Genomic DNA, 17,151 nt, shown 5'->3' with positions numbered 1-17,151 from the left:
GGGTGGATAAAGCTGGTAATGGGTGGATTATATAATGTACACAGCAGACTTGCTGTACACTGCTATAATATTCCTCCCACTGACACAGATCACTGAGTACAATGACACCGGAGCTCACATCTCGGCCGGGGGCGGTCTCTGGGACATGGTCATGTAACCCCGCCTATTCGGATCCTCCCCCTGCACTGCTTGTTTGATAACGTGCTTGTGGCCCCGCCCCCCCTTGGCTGGCTGGGCGGAGTTAGTGCTGTGACACCCAATAGCGCTGCCAGTGATGTCAGACCGGTACAGGAGGGCGGTATCTCGGTCAGGTCCGCCATTGGCTCCTATCTGAGGCTGCGTGTCAATGGGTGACCGTGGAGTTTCTCTGCCGGGGGGTGACACGGGGGAGACGGTAGGTGACGTACATGGGGTATCCCCGCTGTAATGTCAGAGGGATGGGGGAGGTGAGGTCGGTATTTGTGTATGGCGTTATATCATATAGACTGCTATATACACATCAATTGTGTCACCGCACATAGATAGAGGTCCGGGGGGGAGCAATACTAACCCGTCCTGAGATCGGATACTGACCCCCTGATTTCTACCCCCCCTACATTGCCTGCTATTGGTACAGTCCTTATCTCTTTAGTTGTGTGTAAATTATAAGCTGCACTGGATATCTGGGAGGCCAAAGGCATCACTAAGCTGCATTCACTCTCTTCTAAAAAATTGCAGACACTGAGGAGGCACCGCATTGGCTGGTCAGTGACTGAGGTGGCGCCCCGCATTGGCTGGTCAGGGACTGAGGTGGCGCCCCGCATTGGCTGGTCAGGGACTGAGGTGGCGCGCCGCATTGGCTGGTCAGCGACTGAGGGGGCGCCCTGCATTGGCTGGTTAGCGACTGAGGGCACGCCGCATTGGCTGGTCAGGGACTGAGGTGGCGCCCCGCATTGGCTGGTCAGGGACTGAGGTGGCGCCCCGCATTGGCTGGTCAGGGACTGAGGTGGCGCGCCGCATTGGCTGGTCAGCGACTGAGGGGGCGCCCTGCATTGGCTGGTCAGCGACTGAGGGCACGCCGCATTGGCTGGTCAGGGACTGAGGTGGCGCGCCGCATTGGCTGGTCAGGGACTGAGGTGGCGCGCCGCATTGGCTGGTCAGGGACTGAGGTGGCGCCCCGCATTGGCTGGTCAGCGACTGAGGGGGCGCGCCGCATTGGCTGGTCAGCGACTGAGGGGGCGCCCCGCATTGGCTGGTCAGCGACTGAGGGGGCGCCCCGCATTGGCTGGTCAGCGACTGAGGGGGCGCCCCGCATTGGCTGGTCAGCGACTGAGGGCACGCCGCATTGGCTGGTCAGGGACTGAGGTGGCGCCCCGCATTGGCTGGTCAGGGACTGAGGTGGCGCGCCGCATTGGCTGGTCAGCGACTGAGGGGGCGCCCCGCATTGGCTGGTCAGCGACTGAGGGGGCGCCCCGCATTGGCTGGTCAGCGACTGAGGGGGCGCCCTGCATTGGCTGGTCAGGGACTGAGGGCACGCCGCATTGGCTGGTCAGGGACTGAGGTGGCGCCCCGCATTGGCTGGTCAGGGACTGAGGTGGCGCGCCGCATTGGCTGGTCAGCGACTGAGGGGGCGCCCCGCATTGGCTGGTCAGCGACTGAGGGGGCGCCCCGCATTGGCTGGTCAGCGACTGAGGGGGCGCCCCGCATTGGCTGGTCAGCGACTGAGGGGGCGCCCCGCATTGGCTGGACAGCGACTGAGGGGGCGCCCCAGGATTCCAATCCATGGTGGCGTATTGTATTACCAATAGTTTCTTCTTTGGTGACTGTGGTTCCAGCTGCCTTGAGATCCTTCACAATCTCCTCCGGTTCTGGGCTGATCCCTCGCACTTCTCATGATCATCCCCACCCCATGAGGTGAAGGCTCGGTTCACATTTATGCGATGCGGGAAGGCTGCGAATTCGCAGCCTTTTCCCGCATCGCACACGCACCCCCGGCAGTTCACACTGCCATATGCGATACGCTGGGGGTGTCAAAGTAATCTTAACGACACCCCCAGTTTGATCGCATATCGCAGTGCGATCGTGCAGTTCGCACAGGATCGGATCGCACAAGTGTGAACCGCTGTGCGATCCGATCCTGATGCGGCAGCAAAAATGCCTCCTGTGCGTGTTTGCTGCGGGTGCGATGCGAATTTAGCCATACAAACTGTATGGCTAAACTCGCACCGCACAGCTGATCGCATGTCATGTCGGAGCAGTGCGCTCCGACATGACATGCGAACCCCGCACACGCAGTAGTGTGAACCGGGGCGAAATCTTGCATGGAGCTCCAGTCTGAGGGTGACTGATGGTTATTTTCTATTTCTTTCATTCGCAAAAAATTGCTTCAACAATTGTCCCCCCTTCTCACCAAGCTTAAATGACAGTAGAGGGAGCCAATCGCACTGTGCTGCTGTCTCAGCCAATGAGGAGGGGAGTCCCGGGCAGCTTAGACACAATATTGCTGGATAAAGATGGGGCTCAGGTAAGTATTAGGGGGGCTGAGGGGGGCTGCTGCACACAGAAGTTTTTTTTTTTTTTTTTTTTATCTTGATGCATAAGGATAAAAAGACCTACCTTTAACCACTTGTCGACTGCCTAATGACAATTTACGTCGGCAGTCAGCCCCTCACAGGCAAAGTGACGTAGATCTACTTTGCTAGCCTGTGAGGCTCTAGGGAGCGAGCGTGCGCCGCCGGAGGCGCGCTCCCGCTTGCGGATCCCCCCCGCGACTGACCGGATGTCCGCCAGTCACTCGCGATAGTCGGTTACACTGGGAGAAAGGCAGGCGGCTAATGTAAACAAAGCCGCCTGTATTTCTCCCCTGTGTAACAGCACAGATCATACGGTCCTGCTATGTAGGACCGTAGATCTGTGCTGTTACACACACAGCCACATCCAATCACAGTAAGAATCACGCCCCTAGGGACACACTTAACCCCTCCCTCTCAAATAAAGTTAACCCCCTTCCCTCCCAGTGTCATTTTACAGTAACAGTGCATATTTATAGCACTGATTACTGTAGTAATGTCACTGGTACCCCCAAAAGTGTCAAAAATGTCAGTCAAGGGTCCGCAATGTCGCTGTCCCACGAAAAAAATCGCAGATCACCGCCATTAATAGTTAAAAAAAACAAAACAATAAAAATGACAAAAATCTTTCCCTTTGTTAGTAAACGCAATAACTTTTGCGCAAACCAATCAAAATACGCTTTTTGCAATTTTTTTTACCAAACCTATGTAGCATAAAACAAATTGGCCTAAAATGTTAAAAAATTTAGATTTTTAATTTTTTTTTTTTTTTTTAAAAATAAAATTTGAAAAATATTGTTATTTTTGCAAAATTGTCATTCTTTTTTTTTGTTTATAGCGCATGATCAAAAAATCGCACAGGTGATCAAATACCACCAAAAGAAAGCTCTGTTTGTGGGAAAAAAAGGACGTCAAATTCATTTGGGTACAGCGTCGCACGACCTCGCAATTGTCTGTTAAAGTCACGCAGTGCCGAATCGCAAAATAGGCCCTGGTCAGGAAGGGGGTAAAATTTTCTGGGGCTTAAGTGGTTAATAATATTTTTGAACACATAATAGGATAAAATGAAATTGTTCTATGTGTGTTTAGTTCCATAGTGTGAGTTCCATAGTGTGAGTTCCATAGTGTGTGTTCCATAGTGTGTGTGTTCCCATAGTGTGAGTTCCCGTAGTGTGAGTTCCAGGTACCGTATTGTCATTTGGTAACACATTGGATGATAATTTTATATTTCATGTTCTCGGCAGAACGGGATTAATGGTTACGGTGAAAGTAATGGAAACAGCCTTGAGGATGAGCCTCTTCTTAGGAAAAATCCCCGGCGTTTTGTCATTTTTCCCATCCAGTACCCGGATATCTGGAAGATGTATAAGAAAGCACAGGCCTCATTCTGGACTGCAGAGGAGGTAAGTGATCATGGACTTTTCTATCAGCTCTGTTTAAAAGGGATTTATTCTTATGTGGCATTACCTCTAGCTCCTGATCCCTACCTGTACTAGCACTGAATGGGCCCTTCAATGTATCTCAGGCTTTATTGGGACCAAGAGCTATTATGGAGCTAGATGGCATCTGCACCCTCCAATCACAGATACCCTTATGGGAGCACTTTACCACAGCTACCAGTAGATCTTGGTCCGCCAGGTAATGTGAACATCATGAGAGGGTGAGGAAAATCATTTTATTTTATTGAATTCGTAAAAGATTAAATTAAAGGAGAAGTATATCCAAAGCTCTTTTTTTAGCCCCACTCTTATAGATCACAGGAGCGCACTTCGTTCTGTCGGCTGACATCACTTTTTAGTCGGGGCCCACCCAGAGCCCTGGACCAGCATCTGACTCTCAGTGAGCCGCTCGGAGACTGAGGCAGCCGCCTCCGCCCCCTCCACAGCAGAGCAGAGAGCTGGTGACTGACAGTCACAGTCTTTCTAATAACTGAAGACTGGGAGTTGAGTGATCAGCAGTTTTTGATCGCTCAGTTCTTGATGTAGAGCTGGTGGGGAACAGATGCAGCTGGGATCGGTGCTGCATCCATCTAGGGGAGTATGATTGATTGTTTTCGTTCTTTCCTATACTTTCCTTTTAAACCAGAAGGAAATATGTTTTTAACAAGCCCTCATTGACCTCTGCAGCTGCAGGCACTGAGGAGCAACTTGTATTTGAAGTTCATAACAGAGGCTCTGTAGTCTTTTTCCCAGCAGATTTTGCAGGAACCTGGCTTCAGTGCCTCGGCTAAGAGCTTTCATAAAAACAGACAAGCTTTCAGAATTGCTCTGCAGTGCCTGTAGCTATAGATGTCAGTAAGAACATGTTGTAAAACCTATAAACTGCTTGGTATATACCTGAATGCCCATGGCCTGTTCACATGTTCACTTTAAAACATGCCTGTACTGATCTCTATATAGCTGTAGGCACAGTGGAGCAATTCATCCTCAAAGTTCACAGCAGAAACATGGCAGTTCTTCTCTCTCAGCCTCTAAGCACTCCTCATCCCCCTGCCAGTGCACCTATTATGTGTTTACATTAGAGATTAGAAAGCTTGGAGACAATGCCATGAGGGAGCAGCAGGGGGAGCTGAGCTACTGAATTTGGACAACTTGAGTGCTTCTGCAGCGAAGGTTGAGGATACGTTGGTCCACAGTGCATACAGCTACAGTGGTCAGTGAGGTCTTGTCACTGCTTGGTAGAGACATACAAGCAAAATTTAAGATTGGTTCTGTCCATGTGCACAGTACGTATGCTTGGTATAAATGGACCTAGTTGGTTGCCATTTTTATATTGCTTGTATTTTTGTAGGTTGCCACCAGAGGTCTCCAGCTGCCATTGGAGCTGTGCTGGTTTTCTGGTGTGGGCTATTCCAAGTCATACCTACCCTCAATTTATTATTTGCTATATACACAATATTGCCAAAAGTATTGGGACACCTGCCTTTACACGCAAATGAATTTTAATGGCATCCCAGTCTTACTCCGTAGGGTTCAATATTGAGTTGGCCCACCCTTTGCAGCTTTAACAGCTTCAACTCTTCTGGGAAGGCTGTTCACAAGGTTTAGGAGTGTGTCTATGGGAATGTTTGACCATTCTTCCAGAAGTGCATTTGTATGGTCAGGCAGGGATGTTGGAGAGAAGGCCTGGCTTGCAGTCTCTGCTCTAATTCATCTCAAAAGTGTTCTATCGGGTTGAGGTCAGGACTCTGTGCAGGCCAGTCAAGTTCCTCCACCCAGTGTAAGTTTTCCATCCGTTGTTATCTTTTTTTTCCATCCGTTGTTATCTTTTTTTTTCATCCGATCCGTTTTTTTGACGGATGAAAAATAGGGCATTCATCCGTTCAAAAAAACGGACACTGAAGGAAGCGGATGAAAACGGATGTTAACTGATGATCATCCGTTGTCATCCGTTTTTACATAGAGATACATTGATGTCCGTTTTTCATCAACTGTGTGAAAGGAGCCTTAGAAGTGGCTGATCACAGAATAATAAATCCAGTGTATTTATACCATAGTTTGTAGATACTATACGTTTCACGCAAACCAACCAATCCAATATACACTTATTGGGATATTATTTTTTTTTATTTAATTTTCAGTATTTTTTGTTTCTATCGCAAAAAATTAAAAAAAACCCAGTGGTCAACAAATGCCACCAAAGGAAAACTCTATATGTGTGAATAAAAGATTATATAATTTTTTTTGGGGTACAGCATTTGCATCACCATGCAATTACCAGTTAAAGTAGCGCAGTGCTAAATGGCAAAAAATGGCCTGGTCATCAAACCGTTAGTGCTGAAGTGGTTAACTGATCTATACTATACAGAGAGTGGGGTTATGCTCCTGTGTATACAGGCCTGTTAAAAACTGTGGGTGGCATTTAGATCACTAAAGAAAAATGCCTGAAAAAGCGTATTTTAGGCCTTCCTGTTGGCAGGCGGCCTCTGTGCTTCTTTGGTACATTGGGTTGGTTGTGTGTGAAATCTGTAGCTCCACATTGAAATAATTTCTTAAAGTGGAGCCAAAGTTAAAAAAAATACCTTTTTTAGTTCCATCTGCCCAATGCCCACAAGGTCCCTTGCTGGCATCTTCTCCCCAGATGCCAGTCTTTGGCCGTCTTCATTGCTGGGCATAATATGAATCACTCCTGCACAGGTGTACATTCATCCTGGCACACAGGCACAGCTCAGTGTTCATTCTTCACAAGATTGCAAATAGGCAGTAGAGGTAAGTGTATTTTATTTTATTAACTTTAGTTGCACTTCTAAGCAGAACGTTACCCATAACAACTATGTGTGGGCATTAAAAGAAAAAATAATGTTCTTTAGCAAGGAACATACATTCCACATTAATAATTTTACTACCAAAATGAGTGTGTGCTGTACATTGCCTCCAGCATTGTTCTTGCTTCTTCTTGCTGGAGACTGCCATTTTGCTGAATCCCAAAGCTCCTGAACAGCAGTAAATAATAAAGGGAAACTATAGACAGACATAGTTTTAGTGTGTGTGTTTTTTTTTTTTTTTTTTAACGGTTACATCCCTGGACTGCCAGGATTGGTAACTAACATTTGTTTGTGTCCCCAACCAAACTGTCAAACCATCAAATGGCTGGTGTCCTAACAGATCGCACATGAAACATCATGGTAGTTGCAGATCAAACAGAAGCAGCTTCTTTGGCTGTAAAGGAATAAAGCTGTCAGCAGATTGGCCAATACAAATTCGACAATGCCTAAAAATATGAGAGCAACTGAGCATGTGCAGAGTGAGACCGTGCATTACTGGATTTTAAACCGTATAGGCCAGTGATGTGAACCTTGGCACCCCAGATCTTTTGGAACTACATTTCCCATGATGTTCAACTACACTGCAGAGTGCATGAGCATTATGGGAAATGTAGTTCCAAAACATCTGGGGTGCCAAGGTTCGCCATTACAGCACTTATTTTTAATGTTTTACATAGCTAAACCTGCAAAAGGGGCCGGCATGAAGTAACCTAGCAGGACTTAATTGTCTGACTAAAGTTCCACGTTAACTGTTACAACACAACACATCCTTTTCTCTGTGGTTTTATTTTGCGAGCCATGCACCTGCACAAGGCAGATCAACTGCCGTTACCGGCCATGGAAGCCACAGACCGTTAGACTTCCATTTCTGGTAAACATTAGAAGCTGGGAATCATTGTAGGAGAAGAACGGTTCCAGCTGTGATACAGATATAGAAATAGAATTGAAATAAGTGGAATTGTGTTCTATGTAATAGGTGGATCTATCCAAAGACTTGGCGCACTGGGAGAAGCTGAAGGAAGATGAGAAGTATTTTATTTCCCATATATTGGCATTCTTTGCAGCCAGCGATGGCATAGTGAATGAGAATCTGGTATGTGATTTATATGTTCTGGAGCCTGGCAGGGCTCCTTCCTCATTTGTCCAATTTCTCCTATGGATATCACAGCTAACATGATCTGGTATGTTTTCTATTAGGTGGAGAGATTCAGCCAGGAGGTGCAGATCCCCGAAGCTCGCAGCTTTTACGGCTTCCAGATTCTAATTGAGAATGTGCATTCAGAGATGTACAGCCTGCTTATTGAGACCTACATCAAAGATCCCCACAGGAGGTAAGGATGATTTCATTGGCTGGTTAACCACTTAAGCCCCGGAGGATTTGGCTGCTCAAAGACCAGGCCCTATTTTGCGATTCGGCACTGCGTAATTTTTAACGGACAATTGCGCGGTCGTGCAACGCTGTACCAAAATGAAATTGATGTCCTTTTTTTTCCCCACAAACAGAGCTTTCTTTTGGTGGTATTTGATCACCTGTGCGATTTTAATTTTTTGCGCTATAAACAAAAAAAGAGCGACAATTTTGAAAAAATAACAATATTTTTCACATTTTTTTTTTTTTATATGAAATTCTCAAAAAAAATTTAAAAATCAAAATTTTTTAACATTTTAGGCCAATTTGTTTTCTGCTACATATTTTTGTTAAAAAATCGCAATAAGCGTATTTTGATTGGTTTGCGCAAACGTTATTGTGTTTACTAACTACGGGAAAGATTTGTCATTTTTATTTTTGTGTGTGTGTGTGTGTGTGTGTGTGTGTTTGTTTTTTTTTTTTTTGTTTTTTTTTTGCGGGACTTCCGACATTGCAGCGGACAGATCGGACCCCCTGACTGACACTTTTTTGGGAGTACCAGTGACATTACTACAGTAATCAGTGCTATAAATATGCACTGTTACTGTCAAAATGACACTGGCAGGGAAGGGGTTAACTTTATTGGTGATCAAGGGGTTAAGTATGACCCTAGGGGCGTGATTCTAACTGTCAGCGGGCGTGGCTTGTTAGATCATCACAGAGACATACGATCCTACATGGCAGGATCGCATAGCCTCAGTGATGATCTAAGGGAAAATGACAGATGGCTGTGTTTACATCAGCCGTCTGTCTTTCTCCCTCTGCTGAGGGAGAACGCGAGTGGCCGGCGGACATCGGAGCCGCCGGTCACAGGCGTGGGGATGGCAGGGAACGAGCGGGAGCGGGCCGCCGGTGGTGGGGGCTGACTGCCGCAGTATATAGTCGTGCGGCAGTCGGCAAGTGGTTAAAGGAAGTGACGATTACGGTTATCTTTTCCAGAATCCTCACAGATACTGGACAGCAATTCCTGTCTGCAGCGGTCTTGGCTGTAATGGAAAAAATATATGTCTGAGATACTTTTGCCTTCCTGGTTCCTCCCTATTTCACACTTTCTCCCCTTTTCCCCTTTAAAGCGGTAGTATCCTCAGTCCTTCGTTCTCTCAATTTCAATTGTAAGTCTGTAATATTTGATTATAAATCACATAGCCAGTAATTGATATGATACAAATGTTCCTTCTATATTTTGTTCCTTTCTGCGGCTATTTTCCACATCTTTAGCGCTGCCGTTCTTATTGTGGTTTCCTTGTCAGGCTCTGGGCAGTATTTCCGCCATCATTCTGCTTTCAGTTCCGAAATCCCGCGCATGCGCAGTCTCCTCTTCACTGTAGCTCAGAAGTTACTCCCCGCGCCTTCGGCTCTCTCCACTAGCACACCCCTGTGACGTAGCGAGTCACATGGGGTAGTGGAGGAATTTGAGAATGGGGACGGAGTCTTGCGTGAGCTCGGGGCTGACGTCAAGCAAAGGAAATGACGCAGCCCCGGAGTAGACCCTGCATTATTCCAGCAGCAGCATAAGCTTGCCGGAAAATCAGGGTAAACTGAGCATGTGCGGGTGACACAATCAGCGATAGAAACAGAGATATCTAAGGAAGGGATGAGGTAAGTGACAAAAGAGAAATGTACCTATATTCTATGCACTGTTTTCATTGAAATAATGTAAAGTTTAAGGAATGAGTACACTACCGCTTTAAAAATGCTATTAAAGAGATTTCCTGCCCAGCCTTGGCACCTCTTTTTAAAGCGGTATTAAACCCAAAACCAAAAATGTAATGCATTGCTCCAAAAAAATTAAAGGAACACTTTGAAAACACATCAGATCTCAATGGGGAAAAATATAGATATCCAGCATCATACTGGTTTGGACTGGGTAATGTGTCAGGAACGAAAGGATGCCACATAGTTTAATGGAAATGAAAATGATCAACCTACAGAGGGCTGAAACTTAGACACAGTGAAAAAACAAATGCAGCAGGCTAGTCCATTTTGCTCAAATTTTAATGCAGCAACTCACAATGGTACTCAGTAGTTTGTATGGCCCCCACGTGCTGGTATGCATGCCGGACAGCGTTGGGGCATACTCCTAATGAGACGCAGATGGTGTCCTGGGGTATTTCCTCCCATATCTGGACCAGGGCATCACTGAGGTGCAACCTGGTGGACTGAAACATAATGTCCCAGTGGTGTTCTATTGGATTTAGGCCAGGCGAGGGTGGGGGCCATTCAATGGTATCAATTCCTTCATTCTCTAGGAACTGGCTGCATACTCTCGTCACATAAGGTCGCACATTGTCGTGCACCAGGATGAACCCAGGACCCACTGCACCAGTGTAGGGTTTGACAATGAGTCCATGGATCTCATCCCGATTTCTAAAGACAGTCAGGGTGCCATTGTCTAGCCTGTAGAGGTCTGTGCGTCCCTCCATGGATACGCCTTTAGACCATTACTGACCCATCACCAAACCGGTCATGCTGAACGATGTTACAGACAGTATAATGTTCTCCACGGCTTCTCCAGACCCTTTGACGCCTGTCACATGTGCTCAGGGTGAACCTGCTCTCATCTGTGAAAAGCACAGGCCACCAGTGGCAGACCTGCTACTTCTGGTGTTCAGTGGCAAATGCCAATCAAGCTCCACATTGTCGGGCAGTGAGCACAGTGCCCACTAGAGGACATTGGGCCCTCAGGCCACCCTCATGAAGTCTGTTTCTGATTGTTTGGTCAGACATTCAGACCAGTGGCTGGCTGGAGGTCATTTTTAGGGCTCTGGCAGTGCTCATCCTGTTCCTCCTTGCACAAAGGAGCAGATACCGGTCCTGCTGATGGGTTAAGGACCTTCTACAGCCCTGTCCAGCTCTCCTAGAGTAACTTCCTGTCTCCTGGAATCTCCTCCATGCTCTTGAGACTGTTCTGGGAGACACAGCAAACGTTCTGGCAATGGCACATATTGATGTGCCATCCTGGAGGAGTTGGACTGCCTGTGCAACCTCTAGGGACCAGGTATCGCCTCGTGCTGCCAGTAGTGACACTGACCCTGGCCAAATGTAAAACTAGTGAAAAACAGTCAGAAAAAAGGAGTAGGGAAATAAAATATCAGTGGCCTCCACCTGTACAACCATTTCTGTTTTTCGGGGTTGTCTCATTGTTGCTCATCTAGTGCACCTGTTAATCTAATTCACCCCCTCTGCTACTTAACTTACCATAGTTTAGTTGACTTGATGCTTTACTCTGATTAAAAAGTTTCCTTTTTATTTATTTATTTATTTTTTGAGCAGTGTATATTGCACCTGGTGATCTGGCCAGTAACACACATCCTGTATTAGAGTGCCCCCATTCTGGAGGAATGAGAAAAGGAGGCACAGCAGACAGTAACATTGTCAGTCTGGGGGGAGGGTAGTGTTGGATGTACTAGCGGATTTTGATACACTAACACATTGAAGCCAAACTCCAGCTCACATGTTATAAACAGTTACAGCAGATCGTTTTTTTACTATTAGGATAAACGTTTTACATAACTAAAAGCTGATAATTGTAAGCACCCCTGCACATGTTAAATGGGTTTTGTATGAACCCTATAACTGTGGGTATAAGAGTTCATACTTTAAAAATAAAAAAAAACAGGCCGGGTCACCAGCTAAAAACAGAAAAAAAAGCATAAAAAACAAAATCAAATGCAGCCACCACATCTAAGAATTGGTAAGGTACAATGTAAGGCCTCTTTCACACGGGCGTTCCGTGTGTCTGTATATCACCCCATCCGTTTGCGGATGATTTGCGGACATAATGTAAGTCTATGGGATTGCGGATGTCAGCGGAATACCATCCGCTGACATCCGATTTTCCTCCTTTCAGTTCTGTTCTGTTTTTTGGAACTGAACAGAACCCTATTTTTCTTCCATTTTAAAAAACGGAAAGGAAGGAAAATCGCATGTCAGCGGTGTCATCCGCTGACATCCGCAATCCCATAGACATACATTATGTCCGTATATCATCCGCAAACGGATGGGATGATATGCGGACATACGGAGCGGATGACGCAAGTGTCATCCGTGTCCGTAAAAAAAAAAAAAAAAAAAAAAAAAAAGTGCCGGAGCGGAGAAAAAAAACAGAGCGGCCGTGTGATAGAGGCCTAAGGTTTGCTTTTTGGGTTTATTAACGCTTTAACTGGATTATTACACCTGGGGAGAAGGGCGATCATTTGACCACTGTGATTGGCTGTTGTAGTGGTCAAATGATGGAGAGCTGGGTCCGCCGACACTCAATCATCACTAGAGACCAGAGCTGTTTTTTGACAGTACAGTGCACAGTGAGCGCACTCTAAGCACAGAAACCTCTGCCACCCATGGATGTGTATGTGTGGTGTATGAGCGTTAAAGCCAGATCAGATCTTTCATGCTTTACTTATGTGTTGGCTGGGTGGCAACAGCTTCAATAAAACCTCCCTGTTTTCATTACATCCCTAATGTTCGACCCTGTGGCATCATCACTAGGTCTCTATGCTTCTACAATGCAATGCAGGCAGATCATGGCTGGTTAGAGGGTCCAGCAGGAGGTTTTACATAGAATCCTAAAAACGGTAAGCTATGATAATGCCCACAGGTAGTGCTCAGCATCCATGACTGAAGTCTGATAAATGAAGTTGGTGATGCCAGGGATAGTAAGGCTGGGGAAGAAGAGGCTTATTATTGATGAATCCTCCAGCCAGGAAATGAGGCAGGTTCTATCTGACTCACTTCAGCTTCTAATGCACACTGCAAGATATTCACAGTGTGCAGAGTAAGCCATTTCAGTACAGGAGGGGAGCCTGTACAGCTGTGCAGGTCTGAAGGAAAGGTCTGAGTACAGCGTTCAACTTTAATAGGTAACAGTATATTGCAGGATCAGTCCATCTAGAGTGATATTTCCTAGAACATTTGAGCCTGGTTGGCAGTTGCATACCTTTTTTTTATTATTATTTTTTTAAATTAATATTTATATATACAGTAAACCCCCCTCCATTGCGGGGGTTACGTTCCGGACCCACCCGCGAAAAGTGAAAATCCACGAAATAGACCCTATTTAAATACACTGTAGGCATGTTTTTATAACTTTCACTGTACTTTTTAAAAGCATTTTAAGGTCTTTAAACACACTTTTAAAACAATAGAAACTCATCTAAACACATAAAAGATACTGAGAGACAGAGCAATAAAAAACACAAAAATATTTTAATTATCAATGATTTAATTAGTAAAATAACATTACAGAAAAAAAATGCAATATACCGGGACCACAAAAACTGAACCGTGATATAACAGGGGTTTACTGTGTGTGTATATATGTATATGTGTGTGTATATATATATATATATAATATATATATATATATATATATATATATATATATATATATATATATATATATATATATATATATATATATATTTTTTTTTTTTTAATTCCTCTTTGGGGCTCGAGCAATAAGGTGTACCCGCTATTATTCCTGCCCACCCACCAGTCATCTTGCTAAGGTGTGTGTTGTGTACCAGAGAGGACATCCGAATGGTTGTAGCAACTGTGCAGGCGAAACCTCTCACTTCCAAAGTCCTGACAGACCTAAGAAATTGTGTGTTGTGGTGTTTTATTTTTTTCGTTTAAGATTGAGTGGATAATGCGTAGAACTTGTGTTAGGTGTTCTTGGGGAGGTTCCCCTTTACTTTCTGTTATAATGACATGATAGGAAGTCGGGGGAAATCTTTCCTTTGGGGGACTCGCATTAATAAATTCCAGCTGAAGGCTTTTATCACTTATGTACTATATCCAAAATCTAAAGATTTTTTTTTTTGCTGGGGTTAGAAATGAAATACTAACTTTATGTACATTCTTCCTTTTTTTTTTTTTTTTTTTTTTTTAGGGATTTCTTATTTAACGCCATTGAAACAATGCCCTGTGTTAGGAAGAAAGCAGAGTGGGCCCTGCGCTGGATATCAGACAGGAAAGCTACATTTGGTAGGTAATACCTGAGCATTTATCTAAATCATGGGAGTTTATTTACTAAAGCTGGAGAATGGAAAATCAGGCTCACTTCTGCATAGAAACCAATCCGCTTCTAACCTCAGCTTGTTCAATTAAGCTTTGACAATAAAACCTGGAAGCTGATTGGTTTCTTTGCAGAAGTGAGCCTGATTTGGTACTCTCCATCTTTAGTAAATAAACCCCATAATGTCTTGTTTTGGTTACCATCCTTTGTAAGGATACCAATGCATGTGTAAAGCAATCTCTGACCGTAACTGCCATTAATCTGGAACAAGCAAGCAGCCAGTGAAGTGTTTTGGGTTGGTGACTCAAAGTCCTGGAAGCACTAGCATTTTCTGGGCATCAGCAACGGCAGCCCACAGGATTTCTTTTGTAAGCAAAATGCAAAGCCCAATGATGTACAAAGTGCAGAAACTGATGGGAACCGAGGTGCTGTCACTTAGTTGGGTGATGTGTGTGAAGGACTATTACGAAGGTTGCTTTTGTCTGTCGGTCACTTAAAGCCAGACTTCAGGCAAAAACATGTTTTCTCCCATGCAGTGGGGCTGTGCCCCGCATTGCATTGATTAACTGCTGTGTCCCTGGGATATAGCGCAACCCCGATCTCGGTAAGGTGCCGATTTAATGTGGCCCTTTACCCATGTGATCAGCTGTGTCCAATAACAGCCGATCACATGTTAACACGGAAATGCCATTTATCGGCTCTCCTCAACTCACACTGACAGCATGTGAGGAGAGGAGAGCCGATGAGCAACATCTCCTCACAGTGGAGACCTGTACAGGTAATCAGCGCACTGATCATCAGTGCCCTTATCAATGCAACCCCATCAGTGCCCATCTGTGATGCCAATTTGTACCCAACAGTGCTGCATATCAGTGCAGCCTCATCAGCGCACATCAGTGAAGTCGTTTTCCAACAGAAACTAAGAACACTTTTTTTAAGCTAAAAAAAAAATGCTAAATCACCACACAATTGTCATTTAAAGTGTGATCGTGCTGAAAGCTGAAAATTGGCCTTGGCAGGAAGAGGGTGAAAGTGCCCGGTAGGCAAGTAATCAAAAGAATATAAAACGGTCAACTTCATTCTCAATGGGCTTTGATGTGTAAGGTTGAAATGAATATGCCAGCCCAGTTCCTGCAACTTCAAACTGATCAGATCAGTCCCAATTCCTGCACCTTCACACCTCAGATCACCCCAATTCCTGCACCTTCACACCTCAGATCACCCCAATTCCTGCACTATCACACCTCAGATCACCCCAATTCCTGCACCTTCACACCTCGGATCACCCCAATTCCTGCACTATCACACCTCAGATCAGTCCCAATTCCTTCACCTTCACACCTCAGATCACCCCAATTCCTGCACTATCACACCTCAGATCACCCCAATTCCTGCACCTTCACACCTCGGATCACCCCAATTCCTGCACCTTCACACCTCGGATCACCCCAATTCCTGCACTATCACACATCAGATCAGTCCCAATTCCTTCACCTTCACACCTCAGATCAGTATTGGGGCGCCTGCCTTTTACTTGCACTTGATCTTTAATTACATCCTAGTCACCCTTTTGCAGCTATAAGAGCGTCAACTCTTCTAGGAAGGCTGTCCACAAGGTTTAGGAATGTGTCTATGGGAATGTTTTGACCATTCTTCCAGAAGCACATTTGTGAGGTCAGGCACTGATGTTGGTCGAGAAGGCCTGGCTCCACTCCAATTCATCCCAAAGGTGTTTTATCGGGTTGAGGTCAGGACTCTGTGCAGGCCAATCAAGTTCCTCCACCCCAAACTCGCTCATCCATGTCTTTATGGAGCTTGCTTTGTGCACTGGTCCAAATCATTTGGTGGAGAGGGTTTATGGTGTGTGTTTTTTTTTGTTTTTTTTTTTTTTTTTTTTCAGGGGTTGGGCTTGACCCCCTTAGTTCCAGTGAAGGGAACTCTTAAGACGTCCGCATACCAAGACCATTTCATGCTTCCAACTTTTTGGGAACAGTTTGGGGATGGCCCCTTCCTGTTCCAACATGACTGCACACCAGTGCACAAAGCAAGGTCCATAAAGACATGGATTAGCGAGTTTGGGGTGGAGGAACTTGACTGGCCTGCACAGAGTCCTGATCTTTACCCGATAGAACACCTTTGGGATAAATTGGAGCAGAGACTGGACATCTAGTCCAACATCAGTGCCTGACCTTACAGATGTGCCCCTGGAAGAATGGTCAAACCTTCCCATAGACACACTCCTAAACCTTGTGGACGGCCTTCCCAGAAGAGTTGAAGCTGTTAGAGCTGCAAAGGGTGGGCCAACTCAATGTTAAACCCTACAGACTACACGCACATGAACTTTAATGACATTCCAGTCTTAAAGGCCAAGAAAAGCTAATTATCTTCTTCCCAAATGCTATATTGGTATAAACAGTGATTCAGTTAAGTGATCTACTTTCACAGATAGAAATCTGAGCGTACTTTGTCTGCATTTGAGCTTGTGCAGAGTCAAATTCAGGAAGAGTCCATGTCCTAGAATGGCCTCCTTCCACTTCATAGGCCTATTTTCTTCTGGGAGTGTTACATAAGTGCCTGTGTTGGCCCTGCGCCTCTATCCCTTACCACCCCATATAAGCTTTTATGTAACTGCTGAGGGAGGAGTGCAGGGGAATACTATTGAGTAGGGCTGCGCATCTTCACTTACCTCACGATTCGATGCGATTACGATTATTAGGGTTGCGATTCGATACGATTCGATTCCGCGATGCATCACGATGCATCACGATTACTATGGGGACCCTTTTCTAAAGGGGGATCTATGGTGACCCTGCTCTAAAGGCGGATCTATGGGGACCCTTCTCTAAAGGGGGATCTATGGGGACCCTGCTCTAAAGGAGATCTATGGGGAGCCTGGGCCTGTCCTAAAGGGGAT

At 45.5% G+C, this 17,151-nt stretch overlaps 1 protein-coding gene across 1 annotated transcript in view; it reads left to right on the top strand.

The window, feature by feature from the left end:
- The first annotated feature begins 287 nt into the window (after window positions 1-287).
- Window positions 288-17,151, top strand: part of RRM2B (ribonucleotide reductase regulatory TP53 inducible subunit M2B) — a 32,365-nt gene continuing 15,501 nt past the window's right edge. The window contains exons 1-5 of the mRNA XM_082259333.1: window positions 288-394; window positions 3,794-3,952; window positions 7,790-7,906; window positions 8,011-8,144; window positions 14,112-14,206. Of these exons, the coding sequence (XP_082115459.1) occupies window positions 347-394; window positions 3,794-3,952; window positions 7,790-7,906; window positions 8,011-8,144; window positions 14,112-14,206 (553 nt within the window). The 5' untranslated portion in view covers window positions 288-346. The remainder of the gene's footprint in view (window positions 395-3,793; window positions 3,953-7,789; window positions 7,907-8,010; window positions 8,145-14,111; window positions 14,207-17,151) is intronic.

This window comes from Pelophylax lessonae (genome assembly GCF_965119305.1).
Source record: "Pelophylax lessonae genome assembly, chromosome: 5".
Classification (NCBI taxonomy): domain Eukaryota; kingdom Metazoa; phylum Chordata; class Amphibia; order Anura; family Ranidae; genus Pelophylax; species Pelophylax lessonae.
Note: the sequence above shows the minus strand (reverse complement) of the source record. Positions and strands in the feature narration are given on the sequence as shown.